General features: G+C 41.1%; 1 protein-coding gene across 1 annotated transcript in view; it reads right to left on the bottom strand.

Annotated features, from left to right (window-relative positions):
* Positions 1-27,560, bottom strand: part of LOC132400744 (CUB and sushi domain-containing protein 1-like) — a 2,029,389-nt gene that overhangs the window by 1,037,912 nt on the left and 963,917 nt on the right. The window contains exon 5 of the mRNA XM_059982042.1: positions 11,686-11,893. Within this exon, the coding sequence (XP_059838025.1) occupies positions 11,686-11,893 (208 nt within the window). The remainder of the gene's footprint in view (positions 1-11,685; positions 11,894-27,560) is intronic.

Raw genomic sequence — 27,560 nt, 5'->3', positions numbered from 1 at the left:
TTACTTTTTTCTTTTTCTTTACTTTGCTTTTTTACTTTTTTTTAAGAATTAAAGCAACAGAAAAGATATTGGGAACAAGGTGATGAGCTTTGAACTGTTATCCATAAGACAATAAGACATAGGAGCAGAATTAGGCTTTTCAGCCCATTGAATCTGCTCTGTCACTGCTTCATGGCTGATTTATTTTCTTCTCAACCCCATTCGCCCGTCTTTTCCCCATAACATTTAACACCCTGACTCATGAAGATTATTCAAAGTAACATTATTATCAATTGTGTCACCAAATACAATCCTGAGATTGATTTTCTTGCAGGCACTCACAATAAATACAAACTAACACAACAAAATCAATGAAGAACCACACATATCAAGGCAGTCAGACAACCAATGTGAAAAAGACAAACTATGTAAATACAAAAATAAAAAAATAATAATCAATAATTATCGAGAACATGAGATAAAAAATCCTTGAAATTGAGTCCATAGATTGTGTGAAAAGTTCAATGATGGGGTCAGTGCATTTATCCCCTGTGTTTCAAGCCTCTGATTGTTGAGGGGTAATAACTGTTCCTGGTGGTGTGGGTCCTGAGGCACCTGTACTTCCTTCCTGATGGCAGCAGAAAGAGCAGAGCATGGCCTGGAGTATCCAACTACTTTTCATGCACTAATGATCCACACTTTAAACATCAACAATTCCTTTCTGCTCCACAGATGCTGCTTGACCTGCTGAGTTCCTCTGCAGAGTGATTGCTGCATCAGATTACAGCATCTGTGTTACCAATGCAGTTCATGGTCATTACAGGGAATGTTGGATTAAGGTTTTAAAATTGTGTGATTTTCCTGTCATTTATCTTTTCTGTGCTTTCTTATAACTTGCATGTAGTCTCCAAAATACAGTAAATTTAAATAATGTTTCCAGTAATTGTAGTATAGCCAATTCTGCACTATTTCTAGAAGCTTCTCAGTTTTTCTGCAGCAGGTGTCACACCACTTGAATCTAGCTATTTAAAAGGTTACATCTTATCCCCAGAACATGTTTTATCTCTAGTCTGACTGTGAGACTATCATGACATTTTTTTCTTTTCTGCTTTGTTCTTGTAACACTTAATTAAAATGACCGTAACAATGATTTCTTTCTGCCTCTTTCTTGACTTACAGAGAAATTCTGGATCAATATCACAAGATCCAACAGGGACTAGCCAGATGTCTTCATGTTTAGCAAAAGCTTTTTGGGAGATAGGATCAGCAAATAGGGAACTGTGATCTCTGCTTGTCAGAATATCCAATTTACTTCACTCTTATTGACCCTGACCACCACTTCTTAGTGTCAAGGTAGCTGCTGTATTTTATTGGGAAGTCAGAAACATAGATATCCATTGGTCACCTTTGTAAGCAGGCTATGACACCAGAAGGAATGAAGTTTTCCTCGGTCATCCCACACTTCATGAAAGCAAAAACCCCTCAGGATAGAATTCCTCTGAAGTATACCATGTACAATTCAATGCCACTTCATTAGGTACACCTGTAAACTTGCTTGTCAATCTAAACAGCCAATCATGTGGCAGCAACTCAATGCATAAAAACATGCAGACAGGGTCAGAAGGTTCAGTTTTGTTCAGACCAAATGTCAGAATGGGGAAGAAATGTGACCTAAGTGACTCACTATGGAATGATTATTGATGCCGGAAACGATAGTTTGAGTATCTCAGAAATCGCTGATCTCCTGAGATTTTTACGCACAAAGGTCTAGAGAATCCATAGAGAATGGTACAAAAAAAAACTGAAAAAGACAACCAGGGAGCGGCAGTTCTCTGGATGAAATCAACTTGTTAACAAGAAAGGTCAGAAGAGAATATTTGGAAAAGTTCAAGATGACAGGATGTTTCAGATGTCTGGATATACTGGAGAAGATATATGACCAGTATTAAAAAAACAGGTGTTGCAGTAAATGTCTTAACTTACCTGCTCATTGAAAGCCACTTCCCGCAGGGAAGCATTGCTGCCTTCTTACAAACCAATACGTTTAAATCTAGTGTGTGGTAACCATGTGGTTTCTATTTTCCTCTCTGGTGACTGTGGACCAGGTAGCCGATAGGTGTCATGGAAAGAGTAGGCTGTGCTGCAGTTCAGAAGGCCCACAGACACACATTTAGTGAAGAATTTGCCTCTCTGTGTATGCATAGTGTCTGTTTTGTCCTGCCACTTTGGGTGCACAGTTTAGGTAAGTACCTGCAATTGAGTTTAGCTTGAAGGGTTATTGAATGTGTAGTGTCATGATCTTGTAATTTAGGGGGTTTAAATAATTACTTTTTTGACTTTGATGCGTCACTGTTTATCTTGTAAATAAAAAGTTATCCTTCTTATTGGTAGTGAATCTCCACTGCCCCTACTTATCAAATCTGTGAAACTGTTGCTCTGTAAAATTTTATATAGTCGACAAGGGTTTGGTGTTTGAACGAAAAGATGAGTATCTTTGGAAGCAAAAATAAGAGAGAGAGCCTGGTGTGTGGGAAGTGCAATGTCCCGGTGTGACTGACAACAGTGCAGGATTTGGGAAGATTGCCAAACTACTGGCCATAAAACCATAGGATCGTAAGACATTGGATCAGAATTAGGTCATTTGACCAATCAAGTCTGCTCCACCATATAGACATGGCCAAACCTTTTTTTACCGCTTCTCAGCCCCACTCCCCGGCCTTCTTCCTGTAATCTTTGATATTGTGGCCAATCAAGAACGTATCAATCTCTGACTTAAATGCACCCAATGACCTGGTCTCCAGAGCTGCCTGTGGTAACAAATTCACTACTCTCGGCTAAAGAAATATCTCCACTTCTCTGTTTTAAATGGATGACCCTCTATCCTGAGGCTGTTCCCTCTTGTCCAAAACTCACCCCATGGGGAAACACCTTTTCCACACTTACACTTTCCACTTTCAACATTTGAATCAATGAGATCCCCCTGCCCCATCCTTCTAAATTCCAGTGAGTGTAGACCCAGAGCCATCAAACGTCCCTCGTATGGTAACCTTTTCATTCCTGGAATCATCCTTTTGAATCTCCTCAGAACTCTCTCCAATGCCAGCACATCTCTTCTTTGATAAAGAACCCAAAACTGTTCACAGTACTGAAGGTGACGGCTCACCAGTGTTTTATAAAGCCCCAGCATCACATCCCTCCTCTTTTATTCTAGTCCTCTTGCAATGAATGTTAACATTGCAGTTGCCTTCCTCACCACTGACTCAACCTGCAAGCTAACCTTCAGGCTGTTCTGCACAAGGACTTCCAAAACCCTTTGCATCTCAGATTTTTGAATTTTCTCCCCATTTAGAAAATATTCTGCATATTTATTTCTACTAGCAAAATACATGACCATGCATTTTCCAATATTGTATTTCATTTGCCACCTTCTTGTTCATTCAACTAATCTAAGTCCTTCTGCAGCATTCCTGTCTCCTCAACACTATCTGTTCCTCCACCAATATTCATATCATCTGCAAACTTGGCAACAAAAACATCTATCCCATCATCCAAATTATTGATATACAGCATAAAAAGAAGCAGTCCCAACACCAACCCCTGCAAAACACCACTAGTCACTGGCAGCCAGCCAGAAAAGGATACTATTATCCCCACTCACTGCCTCCTACCAATCAGCAATGCTTTAACTATGATAGTAACTTTACTGTAATACCATGGGTTCTTTCCTTGGTAAGCAGCTTCATATGTGGTACCTTGTCAAAGGCCTTCTGAAAATCCAAATATACAACATCCAGTTCACCCCCTTCATCTATTCTACTTGTAATCTCCTCAAAGAATTCCAACAGGTTCAGGTAGCAAGATTCTCCCTTAAGAAAACCATGCTGACTTTGTCCTATCTTGTCCTGTGTCACCCAGTACTCCATAATCTCAATCTCAGCAAGTGATTCCAATATCTTCTCAACCACTGAGGTCAGACTAACTGGTCTATAATTTCCCTTCTGCTGCCTCCCTTCGTTCGTAAAGTGTGGAGTGACATTTAAAATTTTCCAGTCCTTCAGAACCATGCCAGAACCAACCTAATTTTCTCAATCTAGTGCTTGTCAAAATTTTCCATGCCCTTTTGACTTGTCATTTCTATGTCCTGTTGAAATCTGTAGTCCACATCCCAGTCACTGTTTGCAGGCCCGTATATAACTGCCATCAGGGTTCTTTTATCTTTGCAGTTTCTTCACTCAGCTCACAAGGATTCAACATCTTCTGATCCTATGTCACACCTTTCTACTGATTTGATGCCATTCTTTACCAGTAGAGCCATGCCACCCCTCTGCCTACTCTCCTATCCCTCTGATACAACATGTAACCCTGGACATTCAGCTCCTAATTACAACAATCCTTCTGCCATGATTCAGTGATGGCCACAACATCATACCTGACAATCTGTAAGAGTGCAATAGGATCATCCACCTTATTTCTTATACTCGATGCACTGAGAGGATTTGCTACTCTTTAGGATTCTGCATCCCTAAAACACTGATACTCATTCTCCTGGCTGCAATTTTGTCCTATCATCTGGCTGCCTTTCCTAACAGTTTGGCTGCATGATATTTGCCCTTTTAACCATCCATCCTGTCCTGAGTCCCTCCACTCCGGTTTCCATTTGGCAGACTTTGGGATAGCGCTGGACTTGTCAGACAAGTTGGACTCCCAAGGGATGAAAATCAGACTCCATATCATATCTGTACTTAATATGGCAGGGTTCCCCAAGAGGAAAGGGAGCCAAAGGGGTGTTTTCTAACTGCTGGGAGCCATCGTAAAGCAGCAGTATAGAGAGAGCAGGAGAAAGTAATTCATAAAAACAAGGCAGAGGTGCTAAACCATTGCTGTACCATCAAGGGGGAAGCTGCCCAGCTATCACAGGACTTCTCCAAAGAGCCACAACAAGAGCACAGAGATAGCCTGTCAGCTAGTGAGAGTGTAGCAGTCAGAAGCTGCCCTCAGGACTAACTGGCAACCACACCCCATTAAGCTCTGAGCCCTGATGTTGCAGGGAGGGGATCCTGAAATGTGAATATGAAATAGGGACATTTGGTTTGATGGTGAGGTTGGGGCAAAGAGGAAAGCTTCAGAGTTCCACCTCTGCCTTTCCCATAAGCTGCCACACCAGTATAGGCCAGTCAGGTGGCCATGTTTTCCCAAACCTGGCAAGGGGAGCCCCTGCAGTCTCCATGGAACAGCCTAAACTCCCAGCTGTGGGTTTTACAAGAATGGGGGTGGAGGGATTCTCATTGAGACCTATCTAATATTGAAAGGCCTTAATAGAATGGATGTGGAGAGGATGTTTCCTACAGAGTGTAAATTTCAGACCAGAGGGCAAAGCCTCAGAATAGTGGGGTGTCCATTTAGAACAGTGAAAAGAAGGAATTTCTTCAGCTGAAAAGTGTGGAATTCATTGCCACTACCAGCTCTGGAGGCCAAGTCATTGAGTATATTCAAAGCAATGGTTGTTAGGTTCTTGATTAGTCTGGGAGTCAAAAGTTATTGAGAAAAGGCAGGAGAATGGGATTGAGAGGGATAATGAGAGAGCAGGCATGATGGGCCAACTGGCCTAATTACACCCCTATGTCTTATAACTCCATAACTGATTAAATAATACATATAAAATGCTGGAGGAACTCAGCAGGTCAGGTGGCAGCTATGGATAGGAATAAAGAGTCGACATTTCAGACCTAGACCTTTCATCAGCAGTGAAAAGAAAGGAGGAAGAAGCCTGCAGACAGTGCAGAAGGGGAGGAATGAGAAGAACGTCTCACTGAATTCCAAACAAAGAGAAGGCTTCAACTTCTTTATGGTAGGCATACCTCAGTGAGTAACAAATCATAAACCGAAGAGATTTTTCAGCTGTAAAGTTCAAATGGTTCTTCCAGAGAAAACCATTTTTAAATGTAAATTAGCTTCCTTATTTAGACATAAGTAACCTAACATTCCATCATGCATAATGATATTACAAATTCTCTGCAGCCTGTAGAAAGACTTTCAGGCATTCAAAAAGCCAAGGAAATGCAGTGTATGATTCTGCCAGAAGCAAGGAGAAAAAAAAAACAAAGTAATTTGTACTATTTTTGATTCCCACAGACTCCCCTCTATAGGGATATCCTTAAAACCATCAACTCAAAGCTGATGTCATAGAAACATAGAAAACCTACAGCACAATCTCAGTTTCCGTTTAAACTCCTCAACATTGCTACAAATCAGGTTAGTTAACAAACACACTCAAGTGATAGTCTGGCAACAACAAATGATGGACTCTCTCCATTTTAAATGACTCAGAGGTTGCAAAGCTTAAGTTTGTAAAATATTTATTTACTTAACAATAGTAGGAAGACTCAGTAGTTTGTGAAGTTATACAAGCGATATAAATGACTCACCTGGACTGATCACAAGGAAGGATATTAACGTCTGTAAATAAATTCACATATAATGTAGAACAGTACATGACACAAACAGGTTCTTCGGTCCACAGTGTTGAATGAAATAATTAAATGTCTGACTTAACTGATCCCTTCTGCCATATATTTCTGTTCCTCCATTCTCTAAAGATTCATATGCTATCTCAGAGACTCTCAAACACTTATCATGTTTGCCTCCACCACCAACTGTGGTAGAGCATTCCAGGCACTGCCAAGGAAAGTATCTGCCCTGTAAATCTCCTTTGAACTTAACCCCTCTCACTTTAAATATGCATCCTCCAGTATTCGACATTATCATGCTGGGAAAAATATATTGGTTGTCTATCTGTGCTACACATAATCTTATAAACCTCAATCAGGTCTTTCCTCAGCCTCCACTACTCCAGAGGAAACAACCTAAGTTTGTCCAACAACTCCTCATTGTACCTGCCCACTAATGCAGGCAACATCCTGGTGAACCTCTTCTGCACCCTCTCCTGCGCAGTCACATCCTTTTTTTAATGGGATGATCAGTTTTGATGCAAATAAACTATATTACAACTACTTGGAGTAACATACTCAGAATACAGGAGGAGCACAGCAGGTCAGGCAGCATCAATGGAAATGAATAAACAGAAATGAGGCCACTCTCAGATTTGAGGAGCAACACCTCCTATTATGTCTAATTAGTCTCCAAACTGATGGCATGAACATTGATTCCCCCCCTCCACTTCCCTCTTCTTCATTTCTACACACCAGCTTCCTCTTCATCTCACCTTCCTATCACTTCCCCCTCCTCCTTCCATTTCTCCTGTCATCCACTCTCCTCTCCTATCAGATTCTTTCTTTTCCAGCCCTTTATCTTTTCCACCTGTCACCTCCCAGCTTCTTACTTCACTTCCCCTCCTCCACCCACCTGGGTTTATCTATCACCTTCTTGCTTGTACTCCTTCCCCTCCCCCTTCCTTTCCAGTCCTGATGAAGAGCCTCAGTCTTAAAATGCCAATGTTTTATTCACCTCCATAGATGCTGCCTGACCTGCCAAGCATTTTGTGTGCCTCGCTGTCGATTCCCAGCATCTGCAGAATCTTTTTCTACTTTTTGATCTGTAGAATCTCTTGTTGTGCATACAGCGATTTGGAGCCCACACTGGCTTTGAAAGCATTCCATATTTGAGGATTAAAGGTTTCAGTGCAAAGTTATTTGTGGACAGGTATACACAAGCCACCTATGTACAATTCATCCAACATTCAACTGAAGAGGATATTTGTAAGAAGCATTACATAGGGAAGTACCACTGAAGGAAGGAAGGAAATCACAAATGACAGCAAGGCAAAAGTACAACAATCTATCAGAACCTAAGCAAATAATCGAGAATTACACAGCGGTATTTTCATTCCAGTTTCCTGTCTATGGAAGTTGAATATAGAACAAAAAACATACAACATTACATCACAGCAGATGCTCTTCAGCCCATGATGTCGTGGCAACCTTTTTAATCTGCTACGAGATTGATCTAACTCTTCCCTCCTACACAGCCCTCAATTTTTCCAACATCCCTGTGCCTATCTAAAAGTTTCTTAAATGTCCATAATGTTTCTGACACTATTACCACCCCTGGCAGCAAGTTCCATATACTCACCACTTTCTCTGTGAAAAATACCCCTCCATACTTTCTTCAAATCACCTTAAAATTGCAGTATGTCCCCTCATATTAGCCAATTCTGCCTTGGAAAAAGGGTGCTGCTTGCTGGTCTATCCAATCTATGCTTCTTATCATATTGTATGCTTAGAATTCTATACACTTCAAACAATGCTCACTCGTTTTATCTATTGCCACCTTGGGAAAAAGTCTCTGGCTGTCCAATCTATCTATGTCCCTTATTATCTTAAACAACTCTACCATCTCTCATCTTCCTTCACTCCAAAGACAAAAGACCTCATCCTCATAAAATATGCTCTCTAATTCAGGCAGCATCCTTGTAAATCTCCTCTGCACCCTCTCTAAAGCTTCCATATTCTTTCGATAACAAAGCTATCAGAACTGAACACACTGTTCCAAGTATCCCTGACCACTGCAACTGTGCCTGGTAGCAAACATCCCTATTCTCTCACTCCATCAACCCAATTCCACCTCCTCCCTAGGTTGAATTTTACAGCAGAAGCTGGAGAGAAATGAAAACTCAAAATATATTCAGATCTGATTTCCAGTTGTAGGATTATGGTGTAGAATTATTATATTCTCTGTATTTTTCTTGCAGTTTAACTTTCCTATACTCACATGTATTTTCTATAATTACCTATATGCATGTAATTGTTCAGTGAATTTTCCAGTTCTTATGGCTCTTGTACTTTTCTAGAAACTTATTAGTTTCCTGTAGCAGATGTCTTGCCACTTGAACCTGGTGATTTTAATGGGCTAATTATTATTACTGCAATGTTGTTATCTCTAGTCTGAGTAGAGATGATCACGACTTTTTTTCTTCTTTTGTTTTTTTTTGTTTTCTTAACTCTTCTTTCTTGTTCTTTTTATATTCTCTTAACACTATAAAATCATTGTAAGTGATAAGCTTTATACGTCATTCTTGACTTTCAAAGAATCTTTGGATACAAAAGCAAAAGGATTCGACACAGTAAATAAAGGAGAGCTGCTTGGGAAAAGAGGGCCCCAGCATTGTGTCATGAAGATTGGACCTTCCACCTAATATTCCACACCACCTCCTCTGCCCACCACCCACCCAGATATCTTCTTTTGTGCTGTATTGCACACATTTCTGGCTACAGATATAAATTACCAGTGAATCAGGCAGAAGAGGGACCATTTTCATAGACAATAAACAATAGACAATAGGTGCAAGAGTAGGCCATTCAGCCCTTTGAGCCAGCACGTGATCATGGCTGATCATCCACAGTCCGTACCCTGTTCCTGCCTTCTCCCCATGACTCCACTATCTTTAAGAGCTCTATCTAACTCTTTCTTGAAAGCATCCAGAGAATTGGCCTCCTCTGCCTTCTGAGGCAGAGCATTCCACAGATCCACAACTCTCTGGGTGAAAAAGCTTTTCCTCAGCTCCATTCTAAATGGCCTACTCCTTATTCTTAAACTGTGGCCTCTGGTTCTGGGCTCCCCCAACATCGGGAGCATGTTTCCTGCCTCTAGCGTGTCCAATCTCTTAATAATCTTATATCTTTCAATCAGATCCCCTCTCATCCTTCTAAGTTCCAGTGTATTTTCATCTGAATGTTGCTGGAAAAAAGCAAATGATGGGGGGTGGGGGGAATCCCTGAAGGAAAAGAAATCACATTTGAAGGCCGATTTTCAGGTGGAGCTCAATCTGGGCATTAAGCATTTCCTATTTAAAAAGGTCAAAAGCACACTGCACGCAAAAAAAAAGGTGATTTTAAAAACGTAACCAAGTTTAGGAGAAATGCCAGCTTAGTCAGCAAGAGAACCCATCCATTTTGGAACTGGAAGCAGGACAGATCCTCCTCCCCCAAGCTCCTAATGTATCTGCCACCATCACAATCCTGGAACACCCTTCTAGGCATGACGGTAGAGGCAGATACATTTGGAACATTTAAGAAATCCTTAGATAGGAGGATAAGACAGAGGAGCAGAATTAGACCATTCGGCCTATCAAGTCTGCTCCACCATAGATGATAGAAAAATTGAGGGCTCTCATAGAAGGAAGGCTTAGGTTGAACTAAGAGTAGGTTAAAAAGGTCAGCACAGCATCATGGGTCAAATAGCCAGCACTGTGAAGTAATATTCTCCATTCATGCGGAGAGTAGTATAGAGCATATCCTTGAACATCAAGACATTGGCCTTTTCCAAAAAATATCAGCTGAGTTCAATAAACCAGAAGAGGTAGTTTGATTTTAACCACAATGCCAAGCAGCAGCTGAATACTTGACACCTTCCTGAATGCCTGCAGCAAATGCAGGATGAGTTTGTAAACTCCAGTTGTCTACTTGGCATGTAAAATTAGCATCCACACTCCCACAACCCATTTCATCCATTGTTCAACTCACAAATATATATATGAAAAATATTTTTATGTTGAAATTCACCTTCACAAACTTAATTGTAAACCATCATGCCACTGATTTCCAATTTATTGCTAACATTTAGAATTAAGGTGAAATCAAAATGACTGACACAGAATCTCCTTTCATTCTCCTACAATATTAGTTCATCTTCTGATTATAATTATGAATTTTATTCAGTGTCAAATTCTGAATTGTGCACACAAACTCTCATGCATAAACTACCAAATCACTCATTTAAGATTCTTTAACCATGGATATGATCCAGATTTTTGTGTATTTGTATCAACATTTTGCAGTAGAAATTGCCAAGAATGATAATCACAGCCTTGTCTTTAGTCCAGGTATTCAACTGAGACTGCAGCAGAAACTCAGAGGGTTCTCCAGCTAAAGAAGTCATCAGAACATTTCTTTTTTTCACCAACTTCACTCTTGAAACTGTACAAACAATCAATTTCAGGCTAATGCATATCTGCTCCTGGTGAGAGACGGCAGAAGAGAGTGAAGACTGGCACAAGTTCCAATGGAGACATAAGAAAAGTTCCCAAAATATCAGTGGATGTTGCTCATGGCATAACTTAAAAGCATAGATTTTAACACCATGCAAATGTCAGCAACCTAACAGAGCTAGACAAGAGAGAGAAACAACCATGTTTAGATGGTGCACCAACTGGTGCAGTTAGAAAGTCTATCCATTGTGAAGTTTTATCAATAGACCTGTTCTCCCACCTCAAGTAGAACATTGAACAGAAGTTCCTCAACGTTCAGCCACCAGCTCTTTCCATAATTATTCCACACACTCACATGAGTCCAAGTTAAATATACCTCTGCCAGATGCTTACAAACTGTAACTTATGAAAAGAAATCTCCTTAAATCAGTAAAATTCATTCCAATAAACCAGATGAGTTCACAGACTAAGGTGGTTTCAGATAGAGAACACAGTGCCAAATAAGGATTTGGCAACCCCTCTCTTAACTTGAGCTTACTGATCATCAAAACTTTGCATGTAGAATTTCATAAATAAAATCAAATATGTGTACCTACAGTCCTTCAACAAGGTTTCCTAATCATTTACCATTCGTGCAAACCTGGATGAATAAAAAGCAACCAGTTCCAAAGTCCTCTTGTTGTGAACAGGAGCACACAGTGAAGCTATGTACTGCTATTAGAACTCTACTTGGATGTGAAAAGGAAATTTCTCTTTGCACTTGCCATATTGTTGGTGCTTCGGCCCCACTAATTTCCAGGATATCATATCCGTCCTCAAGCTGAAAGTCTGAGAAGATGAGTGCAATGGTATCACCAGGTTCTGCCAGGATGCTCCATGTACAGTCAGCATTATTGTTGTACTCTGAAGGAAAATGTGGACTTGAGATCACACCACTTGTTCCTCGCAATGTCCCACCACAAGCTCCTTCAGCTGTAAAAGAGTAACAAAGGAAAAAATGTAAACACAAGAGATTCTGCAAAAATATCTACAGACTGATTCTGCAGTCAGGCCATTCTTCTCTGATCTCTGAAGTTAACAAGTTGTTTTCACCCATAGAACTACTGTTCACTCACAGGATTTTTTTTTGTTTTTTTATTCCACAATTCTTAGCAATTATTAGCAATTGCTATTAATTTAGCAATAATTGCTAAGTTATTAGCTGAGAGAACATTATTATTAGCAACTTTTAAAGTCTTAGGGTTTGGTTTTAAAAGAATAGAATGATGACAATAGAATTAAAAAGAAACTAGCTTGCAATCTGACACCATGTTCCAGCACCAGATTGTATGGATATAACCAGTTCCAAATCTTCAAGGATCTTATGAATTCTCAGTTAAGAACATTTCTGAGGCAGCACTATGAGCAAGCCAGGCATAGTTAAATTTTGGCAAAATATGCCAACTTGTAAAGAAGGATTGTGACATCGTGGAAGTGTTTGTTTCCACAGATCTGAAACCATTGAAACACATCAGGTCTCTGTTTCCTGCCTCTGTGAAAAATACCTTGAGGCAGATATCAATCAATTCAATTGGTGTCTGTTGACTTATATTCCAACAACCACAAATACTGCCTGCCAAATGAGTCTTTTTTTTTAACATTTGTCTTTACTTGGAGTCATATTGCATGGAAACAGGCTCTTAAGCCCATCTGGTCTGTGCCCACCAAGATGACCATTTAAGCATAGGGACTTTTATGATGTTTAGATAAGCACATGGATGTGTGGAAAAAGGAAGGAGATGGATATTTGATTGCTGATTTAATTGGTTCGACTCAACATTGTAATTGAAGGGCCTGTTTCCATGCTGTTCTGTTCTATGTTCCATGTAACTCTGTGCTGCTGTATTGTTTGTATTTATGGCTGTTCAATGCAATCAACTTTCAATTAGGTAATCATGCAAAGTGAAAAATTGTGCACAGGATAAGTTAAGTGGAGATATGCCATCATTTATCTGGCATGATTAAGACACTCCAGGCTGGACGCCGATGTTCCCACGCTTAGTATTTCATCACTGACAAATAATCCTTTTATATTCATTGGGCAGCTAAAATGTCACCATATGGGAATGTTCAGCATTTCTTAATAATGAAGTAGTCAGCAGTAAAATTGAGTAGGTGGCCCAGAATTTCCAGAGAGATGCCAATATTTATATGTGCAGCCATACACAGATGGTCTGGGGTTCTGACTGTGTAAAGCAAATTATTTTGTATTATCATTCACTAATGCAGTGCCAAAAAAATTGTTTAACATGAGTCAATTTCTAGCTACCAAACATAAACTCTTCCTTAGATGTTAACTCTGTATACCATCTTCTCAAAATCAAAGTAAAATTTATTATCAAAGTACATACGTGTTTCAGATTACTACTTTATACTACTATATACCACCTGCAAGAAAATGAATCTTGGGGTAGTACATAGTGACATATGTGTACTTTGATAATAAATTTACTTTGAATGTTCAGCTTGAATTTCTATTATCTTGCAGGCATTTACAGAAAAATAAAGAAATACAAAAAGCATTTACAAAAGAGCTGTAAATAAACAAAAATGGGCCAAGGAGCTGTTGCTGTGCAGAACTTTTCTCTGGCAGACCAACAACCAATATTCATAAGAAGACTATATGCGCAGATAAATAAATAAAATTTACTCATAACTACCATTGGGGGGAGGTAAAGGAGCTTGAAGACCCACACTCAAAGATTTATCAACTGCTACTTTCCCTCCACCGTTAGATTTTTGAATGGCCCATGAACCCATGAATACTGCATTATTTATTCATTTATTATAACCTAAAGTAGTTTTTATGGATGGCACAGTACTACTGCCACAAAACAACAAATTTCACAGCACATGTCAGTGATTATGAACCTGTTTAGTTTCTTACATTGAGGAGTATTTACAGTGGCTAACTAACTCACCAGCTCTTTGGGAAGGTGGTAGAAACTGGAGCACCCAGGGGAAACACATATTGTCATGGGGGAGAATGTGGATACACCACCCAGAGACCATTTGAGATCAGAATTCAACACAAGGTTTCTGGAGCCATGATGTAGCAACTTTTGTAACAGATCTCCTGTATGATAAAGGTGAATTTGACCTCTCAGTCTTGTTCATCATGGTCCTTGCACATTTGTGTCCTCCAGCAACATAGGAACAATTAGGTATGGAATTATAACCATCAATTTGTCTAACTTCTGGTCATTTCTCCTCCTCCCCCTTCTATCTTTTTCCATTCACTATTCTGGTTTTCCTCTTCTCACCTGCCCATCATCTTCCTCTAGTGCCTCTTTCCTTCCCCTACTCCCATGCTCCACTCGCTTCTCCTGTCAGATTCCTTCTACCTCAGCCCTTTACCTTTCCCACTTATACCCTCCCAGCTTCTAAATTCTTCCACCACCTCCAACCTTTGCAAACCCAACTACACACATTTCTTATTACCTGCTATCACCTATCATCTGTCAGCTTGTACGTATTTCCCATTACCCTACCTTCTTACTCTGGCTTCTAGGCCCCTCCTTTCCAATCCCAACAAAGACTCTCAGCCCAAACTGTTTAATTCTCTCCATAATCGCTGCCTGACTTGTTGAGTTCTTCCAGCATTTGTTGCTCAAGTTTTTCACCTTCTGCAAAATCACTTGTATGTATGGAGTTATCAGACTGGATGGCACTCAGATAAAAGCTTATCTTTGTATATATGAGCAAATCAATTACTAATTACTGTGGAATTCCATCAGTTTCAGTATAAAGGTAAGGAAGTAACACACACAAAATGCTGGAGGAACTCAGCAGGCCAGGCAGCATCTATAAAAAAGAGTACAGTCAATGTTTTGGGCCAAGATCCTTTGGTCCTGCCAGAATTTTGTGTGTGTTGCCTGGATTTTCAACATCTGCAGATCCTTGCTTGTTTGTGAAGGTAAGGAAGTTCTTCCTTTAATTTGAAATTGGTAAATTAGTTTATTATTGTTACATGTATTGAAGTGCAGTGAAGAGCTTGTCTTACATACTGCCCCTAGAGATTAATTCATTACACAGTGTCTTGAGGTAGTACATAGAAAAACAATAAGCAGAATGCTGCATAAAGTATTACAGTTATAGAAAAACTGGAGTGCAGGTATAAGGTCAAGAATCAATTCATATCATACAAGAGAACTGTTCAATGATCTGGGAGGAGATACAGGAGCCTGAAGACCCACACTCAATATTTTAGGAACAGGCTCTTCCCCTCAACCATTATATTTCTGAAAGGACAATGAACCAGCTCATGAACATGACCTCACAATTTTTGCTCTCTCTCTCTGTGCTCTACATATTTATATTTTTATATATTTCATGTTGTAATTTATAGTTTTTTATGTATTGCACTGCACTACTGCCTCAAAGCAGCAAGCAGCAAATTTCAAGACACATATTAGTAACGATAAACCTGATTCTGATTATAACAGTGGAATAGAGGCTGTCCTGGAGCCTAATGCTTTCACGCTTTAGCATCTTCTGCACAATCAAAGGTGGAAGAGGCGGGAATTCCCAGGGTAGGTGGGGTCTTAGGGGAATTCCCAGAGTGGGTGGGGATTTAGGCATTTAAGCCCATTGAAAATGTTCCACCATTCAATCATGGCTGATTTATCTTCCCTGCCAACCTCATTCTCCTGCCTTTTACCCGCAACACTTAACACCCACACTAATCAATAACCTATCAACCTCCACTTAAACACACCCACTTAGATGTCTGAGGCAATGAATTCCACAGATTCACCGTCTTCCAACTGAAGCAATTCCTCCTTATTTGACTATGCAGGCTGCTTTACTGAAGTGTGGACAGGTGTACGTGTAGCTGTGCACATCTATGTGTCTAAGTCACTGATAAAGCACCACTGAGCTTTTTGATTGAGAAGGCTCTCGACCTGAAATATCGCCTGTCTATTTCCCTCTATAGATGTTGCTTGACCTACTGAGTTTTGCCAGCGTGGTCTGCATTTTATCTGGTCTATTTGAATTGGTTGAAAGTAGCATTTAGCATGGATATAATTGCAGAGCACTTTAGTCACAGAACTAATTTGCTAGAAAAATTAAAAACTTATTAAGCTGTCTGTAGTGAGGAGTAACATTCATATTTAAGTGGGGCCGAGTTATTAAAATTGTTTCTGTGAAGGCAGAAATATAGGATAGGGAGTTGCTTATGGGTACATCTTTTTATCTTTCTATTAGAAAAGAAAATTAAAAACAGGCGAGTAATTTATTTTAAGTCATCACAAGAGTTGTGAGGTGAAGTTAAAGTTCCAAGCAGTAACAAATGGTTATTTAGATGAGAACACATGCTCCCAGTCAGCCACCAACACAAAGCTGGCAGGGAAAAATGGATCAAGTGAGAAAGAGATAGACATGGCAAAAGTCAAGAGGCTGTATTGTGCTGTAGGTTTTCTATGTTTCTAGATGCTGGAAACGTTGGGCAATATGCACAAAATGTCAGAGGAACTCAGCAGGACAGGCAAGATCTAGGGAGGGAATGGATAGTTGACATTTCAAACTGAGGCACAAAACCATCAGGACAATCACAATGACAACGTTCTAATGAAATGTCTTAGCCTGAAATGTTGACTCTTTATTCCTTTCCACACAACTTGCAGAATCAGTCAACATTACAGTAACTCAAATAACCACACATTACATCTCTGAATGCACAGCCTATCAAACCTTGAAGTGGATGGGTAAGAGCAGCAGAAGACCACGAACATACTGTCAGTGGCCACCTGCCTCAAAAGGGCAATAATTATATGAGTGCCCAAGAAGAGCAGGGTGAGCTGCCTTAACAACCATCATCCAGCAACACATCAACGGTGATGAAGTGCTTTGAGAGGTTGGTCATGGCTAGAAGCAACTCCTGTCTCAGCAAAGACCTGGACCCACTGTAATTTTCCTTTCATCATCATCGTTCTAGAGTGAGTGTGATCTCCTTGGCTCTTCACAAGGCTGTACATCACCTGGACAATACTAATACATGTCAGGATGCTGCTTATTGACTGCAGCTCAGCATTTAACACAATCATTCCTACAGTTCTCATTGGAAAGCTCCTAAGCATCGGCTTTTGTACCTCCCTCTGCAACTGGATCTTCGACTTCCTCACAGTCTGTGCTGATGGGAGATGTCATCTCCACTTCACTGACAATCAGTACTGGCACACCTCAAAGACATATGCTTAGCAGTTTTAAGTTCCAGGGTGTCAATATCTCTGAGGTGCTATCTCTGGCTAAAGAAATCCCTCCTCATCTCTGCTCTTGTGGACATCCCTGTCATTGGAGGCTCTGCCCTCTCTGAGAATTCCTAATGTAAGAAACATCCTCTCCACATCCACCCAATCCAGGCCTTTTAATATTCTATAGGCCTCAATGAGATCCCCTCCCCCCCCACCATTTGTCAAAACTCCAATGAAATAAGCCCAGAGCTGTCAAATGCTCCTCATTCATTAATCTTTTCATTCCCAGAATCTTCCTTGTAAACCTCTTTTGGACCCTTTGAAACCTTGAGATTTGCAAAAATGATTTGAAAATACTAAAAAAGGTCAAAATTGTTAAAAAGTTAAAAATGGAAATGAATAATTAAAGCCATTCCCCAGATTACAAAAGAGTTCAGTTCCTGAGATACCACAGTCCTGGTGGCACTGCCATGTTCTCAGATGCTGCCTTCTCCATAATTCTGTTACTGTCTCTTTAGCCTTAAATTTACACTGCTTCAGGCTGCATGACAGTCTTTGAATCACTTTGCTGTCCTTGCAATCCTTGTATATATCATTGCCAGGTACACTGTTTACTCTGTGAGTTTCATGCCAGCAAAGAATTCCATTGCACCCTTTTGTATTTGATAGTATACCGATCTGTGCAGTAGAAACTGAACAGCAGTGTGTGGGAGAGGCTTACAGAAACAGCTGTGAGGGGAGAACGAGCAGGCACCATTTACTCAGTGCGTCCACAAGCCAGTCTGCACACTAACAAAAAGGGGTTCTGCGGAAGCTGGAAATCCAGAGTTACATCTATGACGGAATTCCGCAGGTTAGGCAGCATCTATGGAGGTGACTACAGAGTCTATCACCTCCTCTACTGCCACAATGTGGCTACTCTCTATTTGGATGAGCAAAACCTCATAATCTGTTTGGGTAGTTTCCAACCTAAAGGCAAGGATATCCTTTCTGCTCTGGTGTCTTCTCGTCTTATGGATTTCTCTAACTTTTGGTAATTTCTCCACCCTTTTGCCTTATCCCATTTCGGCTCCCCTCTCACCCCTTCTCTTATACTCACCTGCTCATTACCTCTCTCTAGTGCAGGACTTCCCAATCTGGGACCAAGGACTCCTCAGTTAATGGTAGGCTTCCATGGCATAAAAAAGGTAGAAAACCCTTGCTCTCGTGCCCATCTTTACTTTCGCCCATGGTTTACTCTTCTCTCCTATCAGATTTCCTTTTGTTCAACCCTTTACCTTCTACAACTATTCCCTCCCAGCTTCTAACTTCATCTCCTGGCTCCACCCAGCTACATTCCCCCGTTACCTGGTGTCACCTATCACCTGCTAGCTTGTGCTCTTTCTCTTCCCACCACTTTTTATTCTGGTGTCTTTCCCCTTTCCCATCCTGATGAAGGGCCTCAGCCCAAAATGTCAGCTGTGAATTCTTGTGGTGAGTCTGCTCAGTACTTCCAGCTCTGCACAGACCCCTCGCACCTTACTCTCTCTGTAGCCATTACACTTCATTCTGCATTCTGTTCTTAGCTAAAGATTGGCTTTATTTGGCACATGTGCAGCAAAGCATCAAGGCATACTGTGAAATGGGTCATTTGCATCAACAACCAACGCAGTCTGAGGGAGTTCTGGGGGCAGCCCACAAGTGATGCCACACTTCTGGGCCCAGTGTAGCATGCCCATAACTCATTAACCCAAACCTGCATGTCTTTGGGATGTGGGAGGAAACCTGAGCACACAGACACAATCCACATGGTCAAGAGGAGAACATACAAACTCCTCACAGACAGCAGTAGGAATTGAACTCAGATCACTGTGCTGTAAAGTGTTATGCTAACTAGTATATCACTTTGTTATACATTATAATAAATTAATCTGTATGAGCAGCGTGTGCAAGGTAAGTTTTTTATTGTTGTAAACACAGGAGATGCTGTAGAAGCTGGAAATCTTGAGCAACACAAGGAAAAGGTCAGACTGTATCTATGGAGGGGAATAAACAGTCAACATTTTGGCCAAGACCCTTCAGCAGGACCATATAAACAGAAGTCCTGGTCCTGTGCTGCGTTGAACAAAGCACAGTACAGCACAGGGACGGGCCCATGACCCACCACATCTGAGACTACCATGATGTCATATGAAACTAATCTCTCTACCTGTGCGTGATCCATATCTCTCTATCCGTCAATATTCATGTGTTTGAAAGAAGTTCTAGTGACATGGCCAGTGAATTCTCAGACTTCTGCTAACCACTCCCACCCCTGTCCATTTACTCTTGTTTTAATTTTTCCTTCTTTTTTCTCTCCTCTCTTACTGTTCCAAATGATCCCCATCACCCTGCCTCTTCTCCCCTCTGCCCATCACTCACACACTCCTATTGGTTCCCCTCCTCAGCTCTCTCCTCTATTCTATGCCCCACCTTCCTCTCAGATCAGATTGCATCACCTTCAGTCCTCGACACCTCCAGCTATCACCTTCCAGTCTCTGTTCCCCTTCCCAATCTCCCTCCTCTATCTGCCTATCACCACCTCACCTAGAACGTCCAATCCTGCCAGCTTTTGCTCCACCCCTTCCCTTCTGCTATTTTACACTGACTATCTCCCCTCTATCCTTCAGTCCTGATGAAGGTGTGAAATATCAATGGTTCATTTCCCTCCACAGATGCTGCCTGACCTGCTGAGCTCCTCAAGCAGGTTTTGTGCTGCATCATTGAATATAAACATGATCTTGAACATGAAAGCTAGAAATCACTTCCCCAATTTCAGCAAAAACAAGCAATTACCTCTGGAGTCAGTGTTAATTAAAAATCAATTAATTTAATCTATCCAGCTTCTAATTGAATTTTTAAATTGTACACTGTAGTAGTATTTTTTTAAGAAATGAAATAATTCTTATTTGTTCACTGCACAGACAAAATAATAATGAGCTTGTAAATGGGCAAAGAATTACCAGCTGCTAACCAGCCCAATTCAGGCAGGTAAATGCAGATGTACTGTATATAGTGTGGCCACGGGTCTGTGAATATTTGTACATCTTTTCTAAATAACTGTGTTGAATCTTTCACTTATGTATGCTGGTGATAACTGCCAGTGAAAGGAAAAGCAAAATATCTTAAGACCTTAAAACATAGGACCAACTGATCCATACTGGCCAAGATAGTCACATTTGCCCACGTTTGACCATAATTCCAAAAGGCATAGGAGCAGAAGTAGGGCATTTTGCCCATTAGGTCAGCTCTGACATCAAGGGTGATTTATTTTCTCTCTCAACCCCATTCGCCAGTCCTCTCCTCATAACCTTTGACATAATTACTAATCAAAAACCCCTCAACCTCTGCTTTAAATCACTTGGCCTCCACAGCCATCTCTGAAATAACAAACTAGAACATAGAACATTCCAGCTCAGTACAGGCCCTTTGATCGATGATGTTTAACTTACTCTAAGACCTATTTAATCCTTCCAGTCCACATAGCCTTCAATTTTTTCTATCATCCATGGGCCAATCTAAGAATTTCTTAAATGCCTTGCATGTATCTGCTGCTACTGCTACCTCCACCTGGGTGTTCCACACACTCACCACTGTTCTATGTTGTGAGTTCATGCAGAAGGGATTGAAGGAAAACCTGTGGAATGAGGACAAGCACTGTTGGGACCCATATCTCAGGGTAGGCTCTGAAGTCACCAGTGAAAATGTAGTTGGGTCAAGGTGGCTGCATGGTTTGTTCAGTAAATTGCAGTTACATTCAGAACAATGAGTTCTTGCTTTGTCCACCTTAGTTTGGACAATTGAGGAAGCAGGCTGGCCAGGCATGGAGAGTGGCATTGTCGCGCCATGAGGAACTGACAATGATAATAAGACCATAAGACACAGGAGCAGAATTAGGTCATTCGGCCCATTGAATTTGTTCTGCCATTCCATCACAGCTGATTTATAATCCCTCTCAGCCCCATTTGCTGCGTTCTCCCCATAACCTATGACAGTCTGACTAATCAAAGACATATCAACCCCTGCAACACATACATAATGCTGGAGGAGCTCAGTAAGTCAGATAACATCCATATCCATATCCATAGAAATGAATACACAGTTGACGTTTCAGGCCATTACCCTTCATCAGGACTGGAAAGGAAAGGGAAGATGCCAGAATAGGAAGGTGAGGTGAGGGGCTGGAGAACAAGCTGGGAAGGAGGACAAGCTAGATGATGAATCATGAAGCCAGGTGGATTCCCCACTCCTAACAGCCTCTGCATTTAATATACCCAGTTACTTGGCCTCCACAGCCAACTGTAGCAATGAATTCCATAGATTCACCACCCACTGATTAAATAAATTTCTCACTTCCATTCCAAAAGTGCATCCTTTTATTCTGAAACTGTGCTCTCTAGTCCACAACTTTACCACTATTGGAAATGTCCTCTCCATGTTCATTTTATCTAGGCCTTTCAATATTTGGTTGGTTCCCTTGAGAATTATCCACTCATTCTTCTAAATTCCAATGAGGACAGGCCCAGAGCCATCAAATGCTTCTCATACATAAACACGTTAATTCCAGGGATTATTCTCATGTACGCCGTCTAGATCCTCTTCAAAGCCAACATATTCTTTCTCAGATATGGGGCCTAAAACTTCTGACATCTTGGATATGGAACCAAGTACTTTGATTTGCCTTTATAGGTTTTGACCAGGAATTTGTACAGGATTACCTTCAAGCTAGTTTGCTCCTTATTTCAATGTGACAATTGATGAAGATGCCTTAGTTATGATGACTAGCTGTAGACACAAACACTCCTACTAATTCACAGCAGACCTCTGCAGAGTAATACACAGATGTTAAAGCTAAAAGACATGCAAGGATTCAGTGCACATTATTGATCTTCCGTATACAGAGATCAGTAGACAATAGAACAGAGAACAGTACAGCACAAGAACAAGCCCTTCATCTTCTAACATCTGGACCAAATTCAGTGTCAAAGAACAATACAGCACAGTACAGGCCATTCAGCCCACAATGTTGTGTCAACGCTTAAACCCTGCCCCCCATATAAACTTTCACCTTAAATTCCTCCATATATTAAACTAAATTCCTTCTGTTTGCACGTGATCAGTTCCATTCCATTCCCTGCATGTTCATGAGTCTATCTAGCAGCCTCTTGACACAACAATCTGATCTGCATCCACCACGCCTCCTGGTAGCCTGTTCAAGGAACCCACCACTCTCTGTTTATTAAAATTTGCTCTATGTATCTCCTTTAAACTTTTTCCTTTTCACCTTAAATTAAGGGCTCCCAACTTTTTTCATGCCAATGAGCCTTACCATTAACCAAGATTCTAATCATCTACCATATTAATGCCTTTCATAACTTTATAAATCTTTACTATGTCAGCCTGCATGGTCCAAACAACTCAAGTTTTTTCAACCTCTCCTTATAGCCCATGCCCTCTAAACTAGACAGCATCCTGGTGAAACGTTACTGTACCCTCTCCAAAGCCTGCAAAAGGGGCTGTCCAGAACAGCCTGAAAATGCAACCTAACAAAAGTTTTATACAGCTAAACCATGACCCTCTGACTCTTTCATAGTATGTTACACCCCAACCAACAAAGACAAGTATGCCGTCTGCCTTTTTTACCATGTGTGTGTTGTTGTTACACAGAAAATGTTGTCAGCCTATACAATCATTTTATGAGTCAGCTATTCTGCTACACTGCCAGTTGTTCCACAGATTAAATCCATTAACTATCACTTTGAATGTTCTGACAGAAGTGATATAACTCAAATGAAATTGGACTTTGAAACTCTCTACAGGGGTTATACTGTTATTACTGCAAATTTTATAGAATAAATTTTTAAAAATTGCAATTAGGGAGGGGAGAATAACCTTATTTATTCATATCAGATTTAAACTTTAGTTGCAGCAGTCAAATGGTATCTTTAAACCCTCTGATTTACCCTCCCCATTTTTGAATTAAATCCTGCGTTTATTTTCTACTGGCATGGGTAATTGGACACATTACAGTGATAGTGATGAGTGATTGGGGTTCAATTCTCACCGCTGACTCCAAGGAGTTTGTATGTTCTCCTCGACAATATGTGGGTTTCCTTTGGATACTCTGGTTTGATCCCACCATTAAAGATGTACACACTAGGGTTAGTGAGTGGTTGGCATGCGCTATTGGTGCTGGAAGCATGACATCACTTGTGGACCGCCTGCATCACATCCCTGTACTGTGTTGGTTGGCAACATGAATAGCACATTCACTGTAAGTGACAAATAAAGCTCATCTTTCATCAGTAATTCAATCTTAATGGAAGTCCAATACTCTCTTGGACCCACTACCATCAGGAAGGAGATACAGAAGCATCAGGACTAGGACAGCTGGACTGGATAACAGCTTCTTCCCTCAGGCTGTGAGACTAACGGATGGCCTGCAACCACCAAGGTCTCATCACTAGGACGGTGATGAAATTTTATTAGCTTATTTATGGTAATATTTTGGTTTATGTGCTCCCTTTGGCTTATATGATGTATGTTTTGTGGATACACCATGGTCCAGAGGAATGTTGTTCTGCCTGGTTGTACATATATATAAACTTGAACTTGACTTGACAAAATGATGGAAGATCAGTGAGAGATCAACAATCAAGAATAATCAAAGTGTGCTTGGCTCACAGTAGGACAAATAAATCATTCACAAACTCTATCTAACGTATCTGATGTCACTGGTAGTTGGATTCTGTCACAATACATCACCTTCAGACAGGTTTCTAATGATGGCCTGGAAACAAAGAATTACCCAGAGGTTTTGTTTGTCCTTTCATGATACCATTGGCAAAAAAATGTCTTTTCAATCAAACTTCCAAAGATGTACCACCATGCTGATAATTAAATGCCACCATTGCTCCGTTTAGAGCAACAAATTGCATGGTAGCATAGCAGTTAGCAGTTTACCCCGACTGAAAGACTGCTACATCGACGACTGAATTGGCACTGCCTCCTGCATGCATGCTGAGCTTGTTGACTTCATTAACTTTGCCTCCAACTTTCACCCTGCCCTCAAATTTACCTGGTCCATTTCCGACACCCCCCCTCCTCTTTCTTGATCTTTGTGTCTCCATCTCTGGAGACGGCTTATCTACTGATATTTACTATAAGTCTACAGACTCTCACAGCTACCTGGACTATTCCTCTTCCCACCCTGTCTCTTGCAAAAATGCTATCCCCTTCTCACAATTTCTCCAACTCCACTGCATCTGCTCTCAGGATGAGGCTTTTCATTCCAGGACAAAGGAGATGTCTTCCTTTTTTAAAAAAAGGGGCTTGCCTTCTTCCACCATCAACTCTGCTCTCAAACGCATCTCTCCCATTCCCCGCACATCTGCCCTTACCCCATCCGCCCGCCACCCCACTCGGGATAGGGTTCCCCTTGTCCTCACCTACCACCCCACCAGCCTCCAGATCCAACGTATAATTCTCCGTAACTTCCGCCACCTCCAACGGGATCCCACTATCAAGCACATCTTCCCCCCCCCTTCTGCCTTCCGCAGGGATCACTCCCTACGCGACTCCCTTGTCCACTCGTCCCCCCATCCCTTCCCAATGAGTTCCCTCTTGGCACTTATCCTTGTAAGCGGAACAAGTGCTACACCTGCCCTTACACTTCCTCCCTCACCACCATTCAGGGCCCCAGACAGTTCTTCCAGGTGAGGCGACACTTCACCTGTGAGTCGGCTGGTGTGGTATACTGTGTCCGGTGCTCCCGGTGTGGCCTTTTATATATTGGCAAGACCCGACGCAGACTGGGAGACTGTTTCGTTGAATACCTATGCTCGGTCCGCCAGACAAAGCAGGATCTCCCAGTGGGCACACATTTTAATTCCATGTCCCATTCCCATTCTGATATGTCTATCCATGGCCTCCTCTACTGTCAAAATGAATCCAAACTCAGGTTGGAGGCACAACACCTTATATACCGGCTGGGTAGCCTCCAACCTGATGGCATGAACAATGACTTCTCTAACTTCCGTTAATGCCCATCCTCCCCTTCTTACCCCATCCCTGACATATTTAGTTGTTTGCCTGTTCTCCATCTCCCTCTGGTGCTCGCCTCCCACCCTTTCTTTCTCCCAAGGCCTCCTGTCCCATGATCCTTTCCCTTCTCCAGCTCTGTATCACTTTCGCCAATCACCTTTCCAGCTCTTAGATTCGTTCCACCCCCTCCAGTCTTCTCCTATCATTTTGCATTTCCCCCTGCCCCCACTCCTTTCAAATCTCTTACTATCTTTCCTTTTGGTTAGTCCTGATGAAGGGTCTTGGCCCAAAACATCGACAGTACTTCTCCTTATAGATGCTGCCTGGCCTGCTGTGTTCCACCAGCATTATGTGTATGTTGTTTGAAAGACTGGGGTTCAATTCCCTCTACTGTCTGTAAAGAGAATGTAATTTATCTCTGTGACTGCATAGGTTTCCTCAGGGTGCTCTGATTTCTTCCCACATTCCAAGACTTGTGGGAGAGTATTAGTGAGTTGTAGGCATGCTATGTTAGTTCTAGAACCATTGTGATATTTATGGAATGTCAATTTGATTTGGCGCAAACAACGCACTTCACTATATGTTTTGCTGTACGTGTGACAAATAAAACTAATCTTTACATTTTTAACAGAAGATATTCTGCAGGTGCTGGAAATCCAGAGTAACAAATATAAAATGCTGGAGGAACTCAGCAGATCAGGCAGCATGAGTGGTTATGAGGTTTGAGATTTGAGCTTTCCTTCACCTGGATGAGCTGCCAACCACAACTAATGATCTGCACCTGTCCGGAATGACTGGTGTTAAGGCACTAGTAACCTGCCTTTGCCTTTTGTGTCAGTTAAAACTGTTCCGCTGGGCTTAGTAGCTAAGGCACACATAAAGGCCAGGATCTGGACTTGGTTGTCAGAGGCTATTTGAGACGCATCCCATTGGGAGCATTTGATTGGTAGTGGGAGCTTAATCCACTACACACCCACCAACCCAACAACATCACTCCCCTCCATCGCTATGACAACCTTAAAGAGCTAAGATAGAATGCATCCAATTTGCAGTGCATAAACACATAATTATTTTAGTAGTGGTCCTAACCATTTTTCCTAGAGTGTATTACAGAGAATAGTCTTTGATGAAAAATAATTGAGATGCAAATAACACCCTGGGGATTATTAAGTTTGAGAGTGGTACTAAGATTTATAAGAGAAACATTGGATATCATGAATTCTAACACAAACAAATCTAAATGCTAAACCATCTCTACAGTGGCCTGTTAGCCTTGCAGCAGCTCTTTGAAGTAATTTGATTTTTTTCATGTAAATTAATTTGTCTATAACTCCCACAGATAACCTTTTTGTCTCGTCTTTTCTATTGCCAATTTGCATTCTCTCAAGGGGATTAATGTCAGTGTTAATGTAATAGAGAGAAATTGAAGTTGGTCCAATATTGAACAGACTTGTGAGAGGCTGTGGCTCCAGCTTTGGCACTGGAGAGAAGCCACTGTGAGCACTGTATTAGCTAATATTTTGAACCATCTCAACAAAATTTTCGTTTAGCCTATAGTGAGCAACACCTTTGGAAAAGGGTATTACCAAAAGAGTTTCTTTTTATTAGAAATATTTGCTACTGCTTTTCCTCCCACATAATTATTAATTTAATTATTCATTTATTCATGTCTATAGCATGGTAACAGCCTGTTCTGGCCCAACAAATCTGCGCTGCCCAGTAACACCCATGTGACCAACTAACCTACGATACAGTAGAACTTTGGAATGTGTGAGGAAACCAGAGCACCTGGAGGAAACCCATATGGTCACAGGGAGAAAATGCAAACTCCTTACAGGCAGTGACAGGAACTTTTCATTCCCTGAAAAGAAGGAAACTGAGGGGTGAACTTACAGAGGCAAACAAAATCATCAATAAGATGGATGGCTGTGGTCATTTTTCCCAGGGTAGGGATTTAAATCTCTAGAGGGTGAGAGAGAAAAGATTTGAAGAGGAGCAAGTGGAATTCTTCTCACAAAGAGGATGGTGGATATAGGATATGTGCTCCGAGAGGAGGCTGGACAGGTCGGTGAAATTACTATGTTTAAAAGATATTCAAGTGGGGAAAAGGAAGGAAGAGAGTATGAGGGCTAAACACAGGCAAAGAGGGATAGCTTGAATCAAGGAGGATGTTCAGGAACCTGAAGACACACACTCAATGTTTCAGAAACAGCTTCTTCCCCTTCACCATCAGTTTCTGAATAACAATGAACCTATGTACACTACCTCATTATTTTCTTCCTTTTCTCCTCTCTTTTTGCACTGCTTAGTTAAATTAATATTATATAAATATATTTTTATTATTG

This window comes from Hypanus sabinus, chromosome 10, assembly GCF_030144855.1.
Source record: "Hypanus sabinus isolate sHypSab1 chromosome 10, sHypSab1.hap1, whole genome shotgun sequence".
In the NCBI taxonomy this organism is placed as follows: domain Eukaryota; kingdom Metazoa; phylum Chordata; class Chondrichthyes; order Myliobatiformes; family Dasyatidae; genus Hypanus; species Hypanus sabinus.
The sequence above is the reverse complement of the archived record's forward strand: the minus strand, read 5'-3'. Positions and strand labels throughout refer to the sequence as shown.